We start from the raw sequence: 17,612 nt of genomic DNA on the forward strand, positions 1-17,612 counted from the left end.
AGGTGGAAAATGGAGAAGATAGGAGAAGTCAAAGGACAGAAAGAGGTCAGAGGTCAGAGATCAGAGGTTTTGTCAACCTACCATTATTAAGGTTGGCAATGCCAGGGGCATTAAAGCCTGCAGCCCCATCCGTGGCTATAGTTGCGATGGGGTGGATAGGGGGATGGGAGTCTAGCCAGTAACAATGAACCAAACACAAATAAACAAAAACACACACGCGCGCCCACACACACACACACAAACACATGCATGTCCACACACACGACAGTGAACAGAAATAACATGGTTATAGCACATTTAAGAGTTTCAGCATAGGTAGGCTGTATGTGAATACTAAAGTGTAGTGTTGTGATCAGTGTGGTTTGAAAATGTGTAATGTATCTATTATTCATGTAACTATATGTTATGTCATTTTTATAAATGTTATAAAAAGCAAACAAGTGAAACATTGGACAGACATGAAAGATGAAATCTAAACATATGTGGAAAAACAATATAATAAACAAATGTGAATCCAGAGCCACACATCTACTGAATTATTTTTAAATATACTGTATATATCTTACATGTATGGTAAACGATAGTGATATTCTGCATTTATTGTCATTTTTGTTTTTGTTAATTAGTTCATTTTAAACCATGTTATTCATGTAATATCTGCTAGAAGCACAAAATAAAATTTGAGTAGAAATTTGAAACAAATAAGCTAAAAGGTGTTGCATAGCCAATCTGAAAATAAACTCCCCTGCAAAGTAAACAAAATGTAAAAGGTGCAAACGTATTAGCCAGGGAAATACACATGTGCCAGGCAGTTAAGTGATGGGGCTGATTCATTGTACTAGTGTAAATATGAGAAGGTGTCCACATTTTTGCCTTAGCCCCCCTGTAGTCATACTTATGGTTTTCAAAACCTGGAATAGATCAGGCAAGGATTTGCTAATGCCTTTTGACAGCAGTCACATAAACTATGATTACTAGTAAAAGGAAATTCAATTGAAGGTCAATAATTGTTTTCCTGTGTCATTATAGGCTCTTTGTCTTAGAGTTCATTGTTAACAAAAACACAATGACTTACAGTAGCTTGTTCGTTTTATCACAATTCTATACTTAATTTATTATCTCATTGAAAAGCAATTGCTTTATTTAATGACACAGCATCCCATTGATTTTAGTGAAAATTATTGATGCAAACATGAGCAGTGTTTTGACAGAAAATCCATCTGAATAAAACTACAGTCTGCTGATGTGATCCTTTAAAAAAGTCTTAGCTGCCAAAGGTAATCCTAACTTTAACAACTTATATTTGTGTAGTTTTAATACAAATTTAAATGAAGTTGTAAAAGTTGTACTTATTAGGCCAGCCATACATATGTATGTTAATGTGAAAATATCATCATGTTACAATATATACAACATGTTATAAAAGCTTATACTGTATAGTACTACTTCACTCTCTACTGCTGGTACATGTGCTATACACATGCAGGGCTGCAGTTCTTATGTCATTTTTCTGTCATACAGAAATGAGATGAGTCTGACTGCCTTTGTCTGCATTCAATACGTCTTTGAAACAGGACTGATGTTGAATGCTAGCTAGTTAGTTTGATGAGTGCAGTGCCTGTTATATGGGGAGAGGATTATGCATTGTGAAATGTGTCATCTGTCAACACTTAAAAAGATGCAGTGTGAGGACGAGGCTTCTCTTTTTAAGTTTAAACTGGGGTAAGGGTGCTCGGCTACAAAGGAGGGGTGTAGAGTGACAGTGGTTTACTGGGGATCATTAGGGGTTAAAGGTTAAAAGAATCAAGTACCACTCCCAGGGATCAGAGAAAGGTGATACTCTACCTGTATTCTGGTGTCCGTCTTCCACTGCCCCTCCTTTGAATTGAATTTGGAAGGATAAGAGAGTAAGGACAATAATGCACCTGAAGCCACAGAACCTGGATACTGCAGCTTACAAGTGTACCACCAATACTTATTAAATACAGTATTTATACACATTCAGCAAAGAGGTTTACTGTCAGGTACTGTACTACGTACTACGAATGCCAGGAATACCAACAAAAGGTTTGTATATAATGTTTGTTTATATGAGTTTAACAGGTGGACATTTGTGAGTGTATTGTATATAACCCTTCTGATGAACAAGACAGGTAAAAAGACTGACATTATGCACTGAGAGCACACCGTTTGACCTTCGAGACATAAGATAACGAAATGAGAAAAAGCTTTCGCAAGGGTATGTTGCTGAGCAACACTAACAAAAGAACAAATTACCTCAGTACTCCTGAAGGAATTGCAGAAAAATATTGCATGTTTATATAAAAAAAAGATAATTCCATGATATAATGATCTTACCTTTCTTTTCTTTTTTCTCTTCTTCCTCTGTGCCAGCCCCCAGCAGGGTGAAGATGATTCCAGTCTGAGAGTTGACACCGACAGCAGTCACCACCATGCGCCCTGACCCCTCCATCACATGGGTGCCTGGAGAAAGCGCAGCAGGGTGTAATAATAACATATTACAGCTAGATGAGATTTATTTTCAGTGTTCCTGCAATGATTGTGGTGATTGTAAAAGGTCCCATATCAGGCTCATTTTCAGGTTCATACTTGTATTTTGGGTTTCTGTTTGTTTACATGCTTTAATGTTCAAAAAACACAACATTTTTCTCTTACTGTCTTCTTTGAATATACCTATATTCACCCTCTGTCTGAAACGCTCCGATTAAGCGCCTGTCTCTTTAAGTCCTCCTACCGAAAAAGCCCAGTCTGCTCTGTGTCTCTGCACCATCACTGCAGCCGGGGAATGACTGTAACAGCCCTGAAAAGGAACTTTCTACCTATATATAGTATAGTTGTGACATCTCAACCGTAAAGAAGTCCTGACTCGTTTAAAGGCACTGTTTCTGAATACGGGCTGTGTGCGTTTCTCAGTGGACTAAGCGTTTTGATACTTTTACAGTTTTTGTATAGCACCTCGACCTGCTTTATAATTAAAAAAAAAAGACAAGCACCTTTAATTTCCTGATTTGGGAAATTTTGCCTTAAATAATTTTTGTATAGTATGAAAGTGTAAAAGTATTTATTGTCTTACAGTGTGTTCCAATTTCATAGTACCGTACAGTGTATACTTCTATAACAGCTCTCTCTTATTGCAACACACCTACTGTATGACTCATGTGGTCAATCAAAAACAACTGGTTGTTTGCTCTTGAAAACATATTGGCTGCTTTGGTTCTATATTGGTTCTACATCACTATATCAAACATCATTAAAGTAAAAAGTAAGCGCTTTATTATCATTCACTGTTTAATTTTAAATCTAATATGCTGGAGTAGAGAGCCAAAAGCAGTAAAAACATATCACTGTGCAAATACGCTACACTTTTGTATATGTGTATAATATGTACAGTATACACACGCAGAACATTATTAACCTTTGAGTGAGCGACCCGATGTGGGTGAATATGAGGCTAATTAAAGAAGGCAGCAAAAAGGCACACAGCTAATTATCCACAGGAAAAACTAAGATGTGAAATCAGATGATATTCTTCAAAAAATTTTAAAATTCTAGTGTCAAATAAAGAGGGATAGTTGATTAAAAAAAGTGTCTTCATCTGGCTATCGCCAGTGTCCTCTGCACTGACATTTAGATTATAATTAAATAGGTGATAGAATGCAAAATCGAGTTTACCTTGTCATAGTTGAATAACGACAGTTTGGTGGGTAAATAGGACATACGTAGAACCTCAAAATCCCATTGGCACCCCTTTCCTATGCAAATCTCACAATTTGAAACTGCCTCTGAAAACGGGCAAATCCCAACGAAGCTAATAGTTAACTCGGTGGCTGTACCTTATTTGGCTCTGGTCTGTACCTTTGTCACGCCCCAAAATTGACATAGCTACAGACCACTGGTCTGAGACCAGCTGGTCTTCTGAATGTAGGTCAAGTAGATGTCAGACACTAGTTTAGCTGCGAGCTCTGCACTTCCAGGGGAATTACAAAGAAGAAAGTTTGGAAGTTTTTCAAGGATATTGAAAATGAACCACGTTCGTAAATGCAGTGTTCCAGGCTGTACAGGGAATGGTGATACTTTTCACATTTCATCGCTAGCTGCCGCCAGTCGTGTTGCTCCAGGTAAGCGGTACTTAGTGGTTAAGTTACCCCAGAAAAGATGACTGTGCGCTGGGTACAAAGCACCATGCTGCCGGTCGTGGAGCTCCGTCAGGTCAGTAGTAGTTGGTGGTTTAGTTACTGGGTAACTGCGAGTATAGCAGGCATGTTCCCTGATATTAATACATTAATTTACAAAGCGGGCAATGGCCGCGGGCAATGGAACAGGAGTTGTAGATCTAACACGGTGGCGCAGAGGACTTGCAATGGGCGGTGCGCTGCTGTAGCTGCTGCTGCTGCTGCTGCTGCTGCTGCTGCTGCTGCTGTTGTGCTGTTCTCGGTCTGTGTGCCTGTGGGCTTCACTCTCTGCTAAATGTCCCCGCGCTGAGACACTGAACTAGTGGAGCTTTTTTATGTCCAAAGGGTAACATTACAATAACACTAGTTGTAATGAAAGTGTCGAAACTTTGCATTTGGTGTGTGTGTGTGTGTGTGTGTGTGTGTGTGTGTGTGTGTGTGTGTGTGTGTGTGCGCGCAACACACTGGAGGATGACTAAACTGTAACTAAACTGTCTCTGGTGCTTTGTACAGTAACATTAGTTGATGAGTTTAGCGACTTTTTTCACAAAAGCGACTGGCAACAAATCTGGCCACTTTCTGTAGAAAACACAGCAACTATCTGTAGAAAAGATTGTCGAGCATGCAAGGTAATTCTTTCCTGTGGCTGCCAAAACAGTCACATTCTCTCTCTTCTGTTCTGTGTGATGAACAGAGGAGCCGGCAGCGCCATATGCTGAGAGGAGCAGCCCCTCCCCTCTCTTGTCATGTTGCAGCAGCATGCGTCGTTGTAAACCAACCAATCAGCACACAGCTCATTTAAATATTCATGAGCATACCATATAAGGGAAAAACCTCTTGTTTCTCTCTAGTGCTATTCCACAGGGTTGCATTAGGGAGCATAGAACAGCACCCGGGCCATTTTCAACCCAACCAATGTTACATACCCTATTAGGAGACCTTAAGGAACAGTGTGAAATACCCTATATAATCATTCTATCACCCCTTTAAGAACGTTTTGTCTTCTGTCCGAGGTAATGCCATGACTGTGACTTATAATTAATTTGGTTTTCACAATAGATTTTGCAAAAGGAGCTAGGCAGACCAAACCTAATCCCAATAAGTAATGGCAGGCAAACCTCAATATATAAATGAAAAATTGGAGGATTTTTGTTGGCCATTAACATGGTTGTCTCTAACGTAATTTTAAACATTCACAATTATTACATAAACATTTAGTATTTCTACTTCTGTAATTTATTTGAGGCAAAGGATGGAAATAAAAGGTTTTAACATTATGGTGTAACAGGTAGTTGTGGGCTTGCTTAAGAGATTCATTAAATCCAAATGCTTTCTATTTTGCAAAAAAATCAACATTTACCTTTAAGATTTACATGCAGATCAATAAATACACATAATTATTTTGTAGTTGAGGGGATGAAAAAAGTTGCTAACTTAAAACTCAGCAGTAAGCCAGACAGAGGAGGTGAACATGTAAGAGGTGAAGTATAGAGTCCTCAGTCGCAAAGTCGAGTCCCCTCCTCTCTTTTTGTCCCTTTCCCCTTTACACAGAAAACATGGCATACAGTATACACCCATCCATCTCGAGTGAGAGCATCAACTGGCAACATACCAGACAACAGCATGGGGTCCATGTCTGCACACTTCTTGACGTGGTCAGACTCTCCGGTCAGTGATGACTCATCAATCTTCAGGTCATTGCCCTGGATCAACACTCCATCAGCGGGAAGCAAATCGCCTGCAACAATAGAAATTGCAGAGTTGCTATCTGCAGTGGATGCATTTACATGTTCTGCAATTGATTTATATAGCCATACACAACAAATAGTTCAGATAACTTTGAAGGTTCATTAGAGTTGGGTTAGAGTTGATTAAAAGCTGCAGTAGGTAGAATGCAAAAACAAAAACGCCCGCATTTTCAAATAGAGTAAGACTTCTTCCTGCAATTCTCCCTCTTACTTCTTTGTGATTGGTTTAAAGAAATGCAAACAACCCAGAGTGTTTTTTTTCCTCCTATCCCAGAATGTATGTGTGGCATAGCCAGCCCTTACTCCACAGCGCTGTGGAGATAGATCTGGTAATGAGACACTAGTCTGCAGCTAATTAATTTCTCAACATTAACATACTGTTGCTTAAATATATTTAATTGCTTAAGGTGGACTTCATAAATTTAATCCCCCTCTGGAAATGAGTTGAAAGTCTAATTTCAGCCACTGAACCATGACAATTACTTCACACAGAACAAAGTTAATCAAAGTTATCAAATTGTTCTGAAAGGATTGGTCAATTTTAGTGTAACTTTTCAGTGTTTTAATTAAAGTAAATAAAAAATTAGTTGATACAAAAGTTTTGTAGTAGTAAGAAAGGGCAAACTGGATAGATTTGTCATATATCAATCAACAATATTAATAGATATAAAAGAGAGTTTGCATGACTGAATATGTTGTAGACTGCTACAAAATCATGTGTAATCTTTAAATTGCAAGATAGATGGTACTGTAAACAAAAAAACTAAAGGTGCCAGTTACACCTTTATTTCCCCAGAAAGATGTTAAGATGTAGCAACTAGAGACCATCTTGAGATGGGATCACATAAGCAGCAAAGCCAATTCTTGCCAGGGGGGTAGAGTAGTAGTAGTAGGAGTAGTAGTAGTAGTAGTAGTAGTAGTAGTCGTCCGTATTTCATACCCCCCTAGTTCCGGCACCCTTGCTCAGACCACACCCATTTTCGAAATCTGCCTTCATTTTGATGTCAACTACACACCCGTGAAGTTTCGTGACTGCATCTTGCACGGTTGCGACTTATCAGTTATCGTGGTGCTCAAAACCACGTCTGTGGTAGTTCCCACTACAGTAGGTGTCTCCACACACACACACACACACACACACACACACACACACACCTTGTAAAGCACTTTGGTCAACCCAGTTGTTTTTAAACGTGCTATATAAATAAATTGACATTGACATTGACACAGACTCACAAGGTGAAAACAATAATAGCTTCGCTATTGCGACTGGTGGTGTCATGGAACTAACTGGATTAAGCCAGAAGATCCATTCCTTCATTGATAACTTGTCTGTTAATATTTGCATGTGCTTGTTTTGCTCCATCGGAATGTGTAACAGCACAGGTTGTGAGGACAGAAGCCTCTTGTGGCTCATCTTTGATATACCTCAATTTTCAGTTTTTTATGAATTCTGTTTTAAAGCTCTATGAACTATTAATTTGCACCAAGCAGCATTTCCTATTTGAGTTTACTCCACTTACTACATGTCATGAACTGATTAAACTCTAAAATAAACACAGTTTTTCAACCTCCTCACACCTACCGTATTTGATCTGTGCAATATCCCCCACCACTATGTCCGACACAGGCAACTGTATGACCTGGCTACCGCGGACCACCTGGAATTTCTGCTCCTGCTCAATGCGGCTCTGCAGCCCACGGAACTGCTTCTCCTTCGACCAGTCGTTAAAGGCCGTCACTAGCACCACACACACCACAGACAACAGGATAGCTGCGCCCTCGATCCAGCCGGCATCCGCCTCGCCCTCGTCCTCTACCCCACCTGCCCCTGTGGCACAGGCTACAGTTTGGTAATGACGACAAGAAGGAGAAAAGGAACGTTATATAGATGTCATACATTTGTAAGAACACTATTTTCATATACACTGCAAGTATTCTGTCAACACACATTTACACACTTGATATCAACTCACAATTTTCATACACAGGTATACATGCTTGTATATGTGTATTATACACTTACACTTTGAAAATAAAAGACACACAAAGGGATGTAATCAAAACAATTTGATTACATCCCTTTGCTCTGCTTATGGACAATGTATGCAATATAAAAGACAACTCTAAAAACAAAATAAAATGAAATCTGGCTGAAATGACCTTCAGAGAATTCACTTCTCCTCGCCTCTTCATTTATTTTCTCCACTTCAAATGAATGCCCTGCAGTCTACTGGCTGTGCACTGACAGACTAGAGTATATTTGGAAATGAAACAAGGCCTGTTCCTAGTCCTCCTTGTGCTGCTTCATGTAATACTCAAATACTTCAAATGCCCCTGGTGGGGTGATTTGCTTTGGACTATAAAGCGCTTCTCACAGCTATCATAGCTCACAAGGGAACTAGTGCAGACCCCATATGATAGACATTACATAGGCAGGGTCTGATTTAACCAAGAACTAAACTCCAAGAAGCAATTTGGACTTACTGTTGCACTACAGATGGGTTCCGATCAATAGAAGGTTCATTTAGTGGATATACTGCATACACTCACAGAACATAAACTCCTTGATCTGTAAGACTACCAGTACCAATGCACACATATGTTATCATGCATTCATGTAGGTTTTAGCACAAAGAAAGACATATTTAAGACATTTAATATTTTATCTAATATGATGTATTAAATATTGTTCCTATGTATGTAAATGTTATTTGTTAGTTTTTGTCGGATTTTGACACGTGACAGCTCAGTATTCATGGTTTTCATGGACTAACCCATCTCCTAAAGATAATACAACAGTATATTCAGACTGGCATGGGTGTGATAAGTGAAGCCATTTTACTATCTTGCCAAAAAAAAAAAAAAACAATAGTTAAAGCCTCTTACTAAGGAGTAAATATTTCATGTAGAACAAATCATTACCATTATTTAATTCACTGAAAGAACAAATACTAGCAAATTAGTGCAGTACATACATATATTTTTTTAAACAATTTAATTGGATGTGATGGTTTAGCCTGTCCCGTTTGGTCGCTGCAGCACATTGACAGACACAAGTGAGTGTAATAGCTGTCCATGGTTCTGATTGTACAGCTTTTAGTATTTAGACATGTGGATGTGTGCACCAACTGTGTTCCTGCCTGTGTCAAAGAAAAACACACTAAGTCATGCAGCATATTTGTAGCTGTCCGTGCTGCTGAAGTGCCAAAATTGTCCTACACCCAAGCCTCCCAAAGCACAAAATATATAACTTATGAAGATGATTGAGAAACATTTATGACTGGGTGAGATGTAAATGAATAATAAATGTCTATAAGCTTCAAAGACACTTTACCAGAGTATATATATGCACATTTAGATTCATATATATATATATATATATATTCATATAATTCAAATATGAGAAGAGAATGGCATATTGGCAAATGTTTTGCCTCAAGTTACAGTAAAAAGAAGCTTGTTTATGTATCTGCAGATGGACGCAGTCATTAGCATAATGATTCCTCTGGCCATTCTCCGCTTTATTTGAAGAGCTCACTTCTGAAGCGCTGCAGCTCAAAGGATGCAAAGAAAAGGAGCAAAGTATTAGGGGAAAAGTAAGATCAAATTCCAATTTTACTACATGAGTATTTGGCCCATTAACCCCCTCTTAATCTTAACCACACAAGTAAAAGATGTATAAACTCAGAAACAAATTGAACAACTACCCATGCAAGTACTATTTCTTCTTTCTCTGGTATTTCTACCTTCATAATACTTTTGAACCCCTTAAAATAATGACAGGACCCTTTGAATTCCATTACTGTAATAACGCTGGAAGAAATGACTGATGTTGCTGACTCAGCACCTCGTTATGGTCTGTGTCTTCATTTCCTGTTTCACGGCTCACAGGGCTGATGTATGGGCACTGGGAGCTCAAGGTTATTTCTCTACTCAACACTTCATTAACCTTCCCAGTACCTTTCATAAGCACATTTGTTCACAATGTGCATGCATGCACGCATGCACGCATGTGCACACACACACACACACACACACACACACACACACACACACACACACACACACAGAGACACACACACACACACACACACACACACACACACACACACACACAGACACACACACAAATTACCTCTATGCTTGATGAGTCGCTTGATCTCTCGAGGCAGGTCACAAATGAAGTGTGACCTGCCTCACCAATTAAAAAGTGTGCGGTGTAAGTGTGTCTGCGAGTGCCAGTAATGTCAGAGGAAGTGATGTCAGTGGGCCAATGCAATTATGGCCCTTTGCTGTCCTGTGCAATAGTGGAGATACAGTACCTGTGAGATAACTGTTGTAGGGTGTGTGTGTGTGTGTGTGTTTGTGCTTGTGTCTGTCTCAAGACTTCGAAAGAAACAACAATAGAGATTTTTAAAGGAAGTGATCAAGTCACAAGAGCTGCTTCACTCACACTCTCCGCCGCTCTCTCCGGGAGGGTGGTAGAAGGAGAGGCCCAGGGAGATCAGGGCAGCTATCTCCAGGATGATGAGGGTGACGTCCTGCAGGGCCTCCCATACCAGCTGCAGGAAGGTTTTTGGCGTCTTTGGAGGTATCAGGTTTTTACCATATATTTCTCTTCTCTTGTCCAGGTCAATTTGGGCACCTGCGAGACCTGAGACAGGAAGAAACAGAAAGAGAAGGTGCGAGGGAGAAAGAGTTTTTAAAAAAAAATCATTGATAGTACAATACATAACTGTACATTCATTACCAGTGTCTGTAGGATATTCTTATTCTAGATATTTTAGTATTGCAGTGCAGATATTTAGAAGTTAACATTATAGCAACAAACAACAATCTGCTTCATTTCTACATTTAATCCAAAAAAAGATTGTATCTATTTTTATCAACACACATGCACAAAAAAGTATTTAAATGGACACTGCTAGAAACTGCAGATGAAATTGCCATCTTTTACAGTTTTCAGACATTTTATATTGCTTTTTTATTGTGATCTCCAGCTTTTTAATTGATCTTTTTTTCTTACTTCCTTTTTTCTTTTTGCCTTTCTTCTTCTCTTTTCCACTCTGACACCACACACCAACCATCTCTAATTACCAGTTTGAGTCATGGTGGGCCATGGCTCTGCTTTCCTTATATAACTCTGCTTAAGAGACGAGGGCCTTGTGCTTTGACCTCATCCACCTCCTCAAACACCATGAACTACTGTACATAAATATCTTTGGCTCTTTTATCTGAACAACTTCATACTGGCTCGAGGGACAATTTACTTTTAGAAGACTGTCCAGAAAATTATATTCATGCAGAAGCTTAAATAATGTGGCCAAAGGGTCAGCTACATCAGATGTAATGCTTTGGCAAGTTAACTTTGTAATCCATATACCATTACGAGTAGCTGTTTGTGTGCAATTGTCCTTTTCTTTTTTAAAGATGAATTATCTAAGTTTTCAATGTGGATGGTTTAGAATCAAAGAACAATATTTTAATTTTTAATTCAACCACAGTTGATCCTATATCTTTTATCTGCTTTCCAATCTAAACTAGTGGACCTTAAAATTGAGTCTACTTTGCCTAAACTACTTTTTTTAAAATATGAAGTTATGTTCATATATTAAATCAGATGTATTACAGTCAATACAATGACAATTTTCACTCACAGAATATTATGTTCTGTGCAAAAAGGGTTGAATTTGTATAATTTTTGATGTATCAATTTCAAGGGGAGGGGAGAAGATTACAACCTCATTTGAAATTGTACTGTGGAAGATTCAATGTATTTTATCTGCATTCCAATGTTACATAATTTCCTTAACATGTATAACATAATTCGCCCAAACTCTTGTATTTTATATTATTAAATGTTAATGTATTAAATCACATTTATTACAGCTACATTAAGATTATGCATCACTGGTGTGTACAAAACTGCTGTGAACTGTAACTATATGAATCAAATCTTCACAAATCTTTGGAGTTAGCATCAAGTGTACAAATGACAATGCAAATGTATGCTCTGTATCTTCAGTTAAAATGATTCCTGAACAATTTCCATCAAGCTACATTATTGGTTTCTATCTGGCTGCTTTTCAATGTAGTACCATTATCTGGTTGCTGAGAGCACACACAGAGTGTGTATTCACCGTCTCACTGTCTCTGTGTCTCTCTCCCTCACAACCACAGACATTACCACAGCATTATGTCATGCATGGTGCGTCACTGGGTCTCCCAGGAGTGGCCATGGATTGCACCTGATAAAATCACTGCTGCATGTCACTGTTTCACATGTGAATGCAAATGAGAGATGTGAGATGACTTATTAACATCTGCAGAGAATCACTGTTGTGTCAAGAAAAAGAAACAAAGAAAGGAAATGACAGAGTTGTGTGAAATGTAAGTCTTTAGATACTGCAAAAAATAAGAGAAAATAGAGAGAAGATAAAAGTTTTACTTGCTTAAAAAAGAGAAATAGAGCAACAGAGAGGAAGAAGGAGAGGACAGAAGAAGGGCAGGCTGAAAAAAGAACAATTTCCAGCCCCTACGTAGGAGAATGCCCTGGTTACAAATAGAGCAGTCTATAAATAGCCTCATTATCCATTCTCTTTTAATTTTCTCTGTGAGAGGACCTAGCATGCTATCCCATTGATCTCCACAGCACCCTGCCTCACATCACACACAAACATGTCTGTGTGTCCATGCATGCGCTTGTGTGTGTGTGGATCTGTGAGTCGTGACTGCCTGCACATGCTTTGTGTGTGTGTGTGTGTGTGTGTGTGTGTGTGTGTGTGTGTGTGTAATAAGGCTGGGTAAGCATGCCGACATTTGCTTGCAATATCACACGGTAAAACTAGAGCTCATATAATCACGTATTAGCCAGTTCCAGTTGGTTAGATACACACAGAGACACACACAGAGACACACACACACACACACAAGCACAACACAAGCACAGATGCACATATTTATACCCACATTCAGGTTGTGTAACCCCCCCCCACCCCCCGCCTTTTTAGCTAGGTCAGGTGCACATCAGATTCCAGATTGACTCATACAGTATTTCTAAATACATATGCCAATCCTCCTACTCCAGATTTCTAGCATCTGTCCAGAGGCAGGGGAACTAGTTATAGCATGCAAATGCACCATTCTGCACAAGGGCAGCAATCTTTTCACATAAAAATACAACATACTGCATACTCTTAGTGATTTCCGCCATGTGATGGTACCTCTGTGTATGAGATGGTGCATCGGCTCAGCATGACATCTAACCTTGTTAAATGTTTCAACTCCTTAAATGCCTCTGAGATGAGAGCTATGCTGTAATCAATCTCCCTGATCATTAAATACTCATTGCTTCCTGGAAAATCCTCTCCTACATTATAATTCCTTCCTGGACAGCTGATTGCAATGCTGCTTAAGATTTGCCAGATTATGAAATATTGTAGGCTAAATACTGTCAGCCCACCTAACTGCTCTGGCAGTGAGGAGGCAGTGAGAGGGCAGAACAACTGTAGTGATACACAGATGAGTCACAACAATCTCACAGAAGATTAAGGGTGATTGCAAAGGAGTCTTTGTGCTTGAGTCCATCACCAAGTAGTGAAGCCTGAAAAGAGTGTATACCAAATGTAAATGCACAATAGATGGGAATACCGGATAAGGGACTCCTGGTACTGTATAATTTATTTTATCAAAGTTCATTGTAATTGTTCTAATCAAGGTTCAAACGGTAAAAGCATTTTGATGGGATTTGAGATGATGCACTTATAGCGTTAGTTTGACTTCCTTCTTAGTTTGTCAGCTTATGAACTTAAAACAAACAGTGGGCATGCTAGTGACTCAGCAGATTAGGTAAAAACTATTTACTGTACCAGAAATGCCAATTAGAAAAATTAAGATTATGGTATTAATCAAATGAAAAAAGAACTGCGGCATAAATAATCAGTACGGGCTGCTTTGGCCGTCTGGGTCCAGGGACAAGAAAAGCTGTCCCTGCTTTTGTGACTCTGTAATGATCCTCTTAGATCATTTTAGAAACCTGGCCATGAAGTTTGGCACAAGGATAACACTAATGTAATTGTAATAAACTACTATATCATTAAAATAGAATGATTAGACTTGGGCTTCAACTTAGGACTCTTTTCTCCATTGATTCATCTCTCTTTTACTTTTCTGATTTATCATATATTGTTTAGTCTATAAAATAAAATGTTTTTTTTTTTTGAAAAAGTTTAAAAACTATACATCTTTGTTTGTTTTGTGGACCCGACAAATCAAAACCTAAAGATATTTAGGTAAAATATGATGATATAAAACAGAGGAAAGCAGCAACTTTCACCTTGAGAAGCTAGAAATATTTGGGATTTGTTTCCTAAAATATGACTGAACTGATTATCACTACTGTTGTCAAATAACTTCCTGTCAACTGACAACATGTTTGAATAGATTACAACCAAAGAATTACAGGCAGTCTTTAAAACTTGATGACGATAAAACCTTGGATTTCTCTCATCCTCTTCACTGTTCTCACTCCATAATTTATGGCTGGTAATGTGCTGATTTATCAAACACAGCATGATCTGTGATTCAAATCCGCTTTGACAAATGATACCTCCCTGACATCCTGTTTCCAAATAGACAAGACAGGGATGTAAAAACTTTATGCCTTCCTGTATGCAGACATGGATTTTTTTTTTCAGAGGGAACATGTTGGCATATTTTAACAGTTGGCCTTTTTTTGTCTGTGGCTAAAAATAGATCTCCATGGAAACACTATGCATCCTACTCGTTGAGTGGAAATACCCGCGACTCTGAGCCTTGGAGAATATGTGAATATGTCAGTAAGTGTGTGTGTGCATGTGTGTGTATGTTCTGTGTTCCGGAGCATGCATGCATGTGTGTCTGTGTGTGTATGTGTGCGCATGCAGGTGCGGACTGTACAGTATGTTCCACCAAAGAAAAGACAGTAAAGAATAAAATGGTGTGATGACCTCCAAATGTCCTTGAAAAATAGTCACAGTGGAGGAGCGCAGCAAACAAATTACATAAATTATATAAAAAAATGAAAATCTTCAAAATAATGGAGGAAACAACATTTTAACATGTCTGACTGGGTCCCAGTAGCATCTGCCCCCCCGCCCCCCCTCTTTTTTGATTTTACATCTTCCTGCCTCTCTGTCTGAACTCCCCCACAATACTGTGTGCCACAGTGTCCAAAACAAGTCACCATGGCAACAGGATTCTACGACGACGGTGGTGATGATGATCATCATAACGGCGCAAAATATTGAAGCCTTTTTTCTCCAGCAAATCAATAGCTTCAACATGTATTCTCAGCTTTCACCATTTTAAAAAGAGAGAGGGGGGCATAAGGAGGGAAGACAAAGAGGGGTTGAAGTGTGACTCAGAGAGCACAAAACTGTGAGAGAAAAAAAGAGAGATAGACAGGGAACAAAAGAGAGAACAAGAGTAGGCTGGATGTAGAGTAATTCTGAATAATAACCCATTAGCGGCTAAAAGGTGGATAATTATCATGCTCTTATTAGAAGATGGAGTGATGGAGAAATGTGTCACTGTGTCCTTGAGAATGACCACCATAATAATAACCCCATTTTATGTAATAAAGGGAGGTTTGCTACTGTGCGTACAAATGCAGAATATAGTAGAATAACTTCTTAAGGATGACATTTAGAAAAAGAAAAAAACACAATGTTATGTGTAAGTAAATGCCATAGATAGGATGAGGGAGTGGAATAGGAGTGTGATAAGACAGGTACAGGAAGGTGCATACAAAGACAAGGAAAAGGAAACAAAGCACAAAACCAAAATCCTTTGTATGCTTTTTTGGATCATGCTATGAAGGTGGTGGGCTTGTGTCTGTCGTGTAGAACAAGGTGGAAGATTTTAAAGCACTACATACATTATCATTGTGGTGCTAGTTCAAGGGAGGAAAGAACTAGATTCTTTTACATTAGCCGTCTACTTGTTGTCCTTGTTTTAGCTGAATGACTATGTGCCTCTTTCTGTATATTTGTTCTTGGCACTCGAGCTATCGAAAACCAGAGTTAAATTCCTGGTCCTTTTGGGTTATGAGTTTGCATTATTGTACCTCGGCATAGTTAACAAATGGGGTCATGTTGCTGCTATGTGTAACCCCCCCCCTTTTAAAAATGCAACGCAGTAAAGTTTACTCAGAGTACATTTGACTGACCTACATTTTACTTTTTATTTAAGTACATTTGTACTTTTACAGTTTCCAAGTTGATCCATTTCCACAGTGTATATACTGTATGTGAGGGGATTCATCACACCTGAGACAGAGATAGAAGTCGCAAAAAAATTTATTCATGCACAATCTTGTAAACTGTAATGGTTGACCCATGTCACACAAAGCACTCCCCGACTAAGGATGCAGTGGGATTCAACCCACATAGTATTTTAAGAAAGCCAAATAATATACAAATGTACCATACATATTTAAATGAACACATTTATGTCTATGATGTTTTATTTCAATCAACCAGTGTCTGAAGTCCAATGTCTGAAGATAATTAAATTCAAGCCACTGGATCAGAGTTTAGGTTGAGAGACGTTCATCTAATTAGCTTCTTATATATAACTAAATTGAACAAATGATTCATGTGAGAGGGCCACACCCAACAGCACAGCAGGTCGTCCCACTGTTAAATGAAGACGTAATAAAAGCTCACTTTAATTCTCAATCACAATTCATTTTATTTCTAACTTAAACAGGGTTGGGCTGGATGCTTTTTTGGAGGAAACATCAGGGGCATGATGTTAGTACAGCATTTAAAACAGAAAGAAAATGGTGTCTTGTGTGTAGAAAGGGTTTCTCAAGTTTTGTTTTAGCACTTATATGGTGTTGTCCTTGCTTTAAGATAGGTCTCTTTGTGGTGTTTGCGTGCTTCGTCATTCCACATCAGAGAATTGAGAGTGCAAGAGGGAATGGCAGGAGGCAGGCTCTCTCTGTGAGGACGAGTAGATGCGACATGTCTTTAGTGCAGCAAAACAGGCAAGCAGATATACTGTACTGTACTGTATGTAAACAAACAACTGAGAAAATACATTCTCATTTCATGAGGAGTCACAAGGTCACACTAACACACATAGATATAGCGTTCATTTCCCAACAGACAGCCCCACCTGAAGGGTAATTGACTGGAAAATGACACCCTGACACCATGTCTTTTCCATCACGGGAGTATGTGTATGTATGTATGTGTGTGTGTGTGTGTGTGTGTGTGTGTGTGTGTGTGTGTGTGTGTGTGTGTGTGTGTGTGTGTGTGTACATTCCTATGTGTGTGTGTTCATAAAATGAATATGGGATGCATTCTTTAATCTTTTAGACCTGAAGATTTATATAACCATCTTCATCCAGCTGTCTCTGTACAAGACCCCCTACAAGATGTATCCCCATATATACTTTAAAGTAGGAACACTAAGTAATAATCAGTTGTCCTGTAGAGTGATTGGCGTGTGTGTGTGTGTGTGTGTGTGTGTGTGTGTGTGTGTGTGCGTGCGTGTGTGCGTGCGTGCGTGCGTGCGTGTGTGTGTGTGTGTGTGTGTGTGTGTGTGTGTGTGTGTGTGGACGTTCATATGTGTGTGTGACACCATACTACGCCCTATTATGGTATGTTTCTGCTGGTGCGGA

General features: G+C 38.9%; 1 protein-coding gene across 1 annotated transcript; it reads right to left on the reverse strand.

Annotated features, from left to right (window-relative positions):
- Nucleotides 1-1,656: 1,656 nt before the first annotated feature.
- On the reverse strand, nt 1,657-11,054 carry atp2b4 (ATPase plasma membrane Ca2+ transporting 4). The gene is made up of 7 exons (XM_078247303.1): nt 11,042-11,054; nt 10,398-10,598; nt 7,527-7,784; nt 5,806-5,931; nt 2,359-2,484; nt 1,846-1,878; nt 1,657-1,736 (listed from the first exon to the last, which is right to left on the reverse strand). The coding sequence occupies exons 1-7, from the start codon at nt 11,052-11,054 to the stop codon at nt 1,657-1,659; spliced, it is 837 nt and encodes a 278-aa protein (XP_078103429.1).
- Nucleotides 11,055-17,612: the final 6,558 nt, after the last annotated feature.

Source organism: Sander vitreus, chromosome 4 (genome assembly GCF_031162955.1).
Source record: "Sander vitreus isolate 19-12246 chromosome 4, sanVit1, whole genome shotgun sequence".
Lineage (NCBI taxonomy): Eukaryota > Metazoa > Chordata > Actinopteri > Perciformes > Percidae > Sander > Sander vitreus.

Excerpts from the sequence above, each read along its gene's own strand:
- atp2b4 (XM_078247303.1), bottom strand. Across the intron at positions 7,785-10,397 it reads CGGAGAGAGCGGCGGAGAGT|CCTGTGCCACAGGGGCAGGT; the intron begins GTGAGTGAAGCA and ends ACCAAACTGTAG. Across the intron at positions 1,879-2,358 it reads AGAGAAAAAAGAAAAGAAAG|GAGGGGCAGTGGAAGACGGA; the intron begins GTAAGATCATTA and ends TTCAATTCAAAG.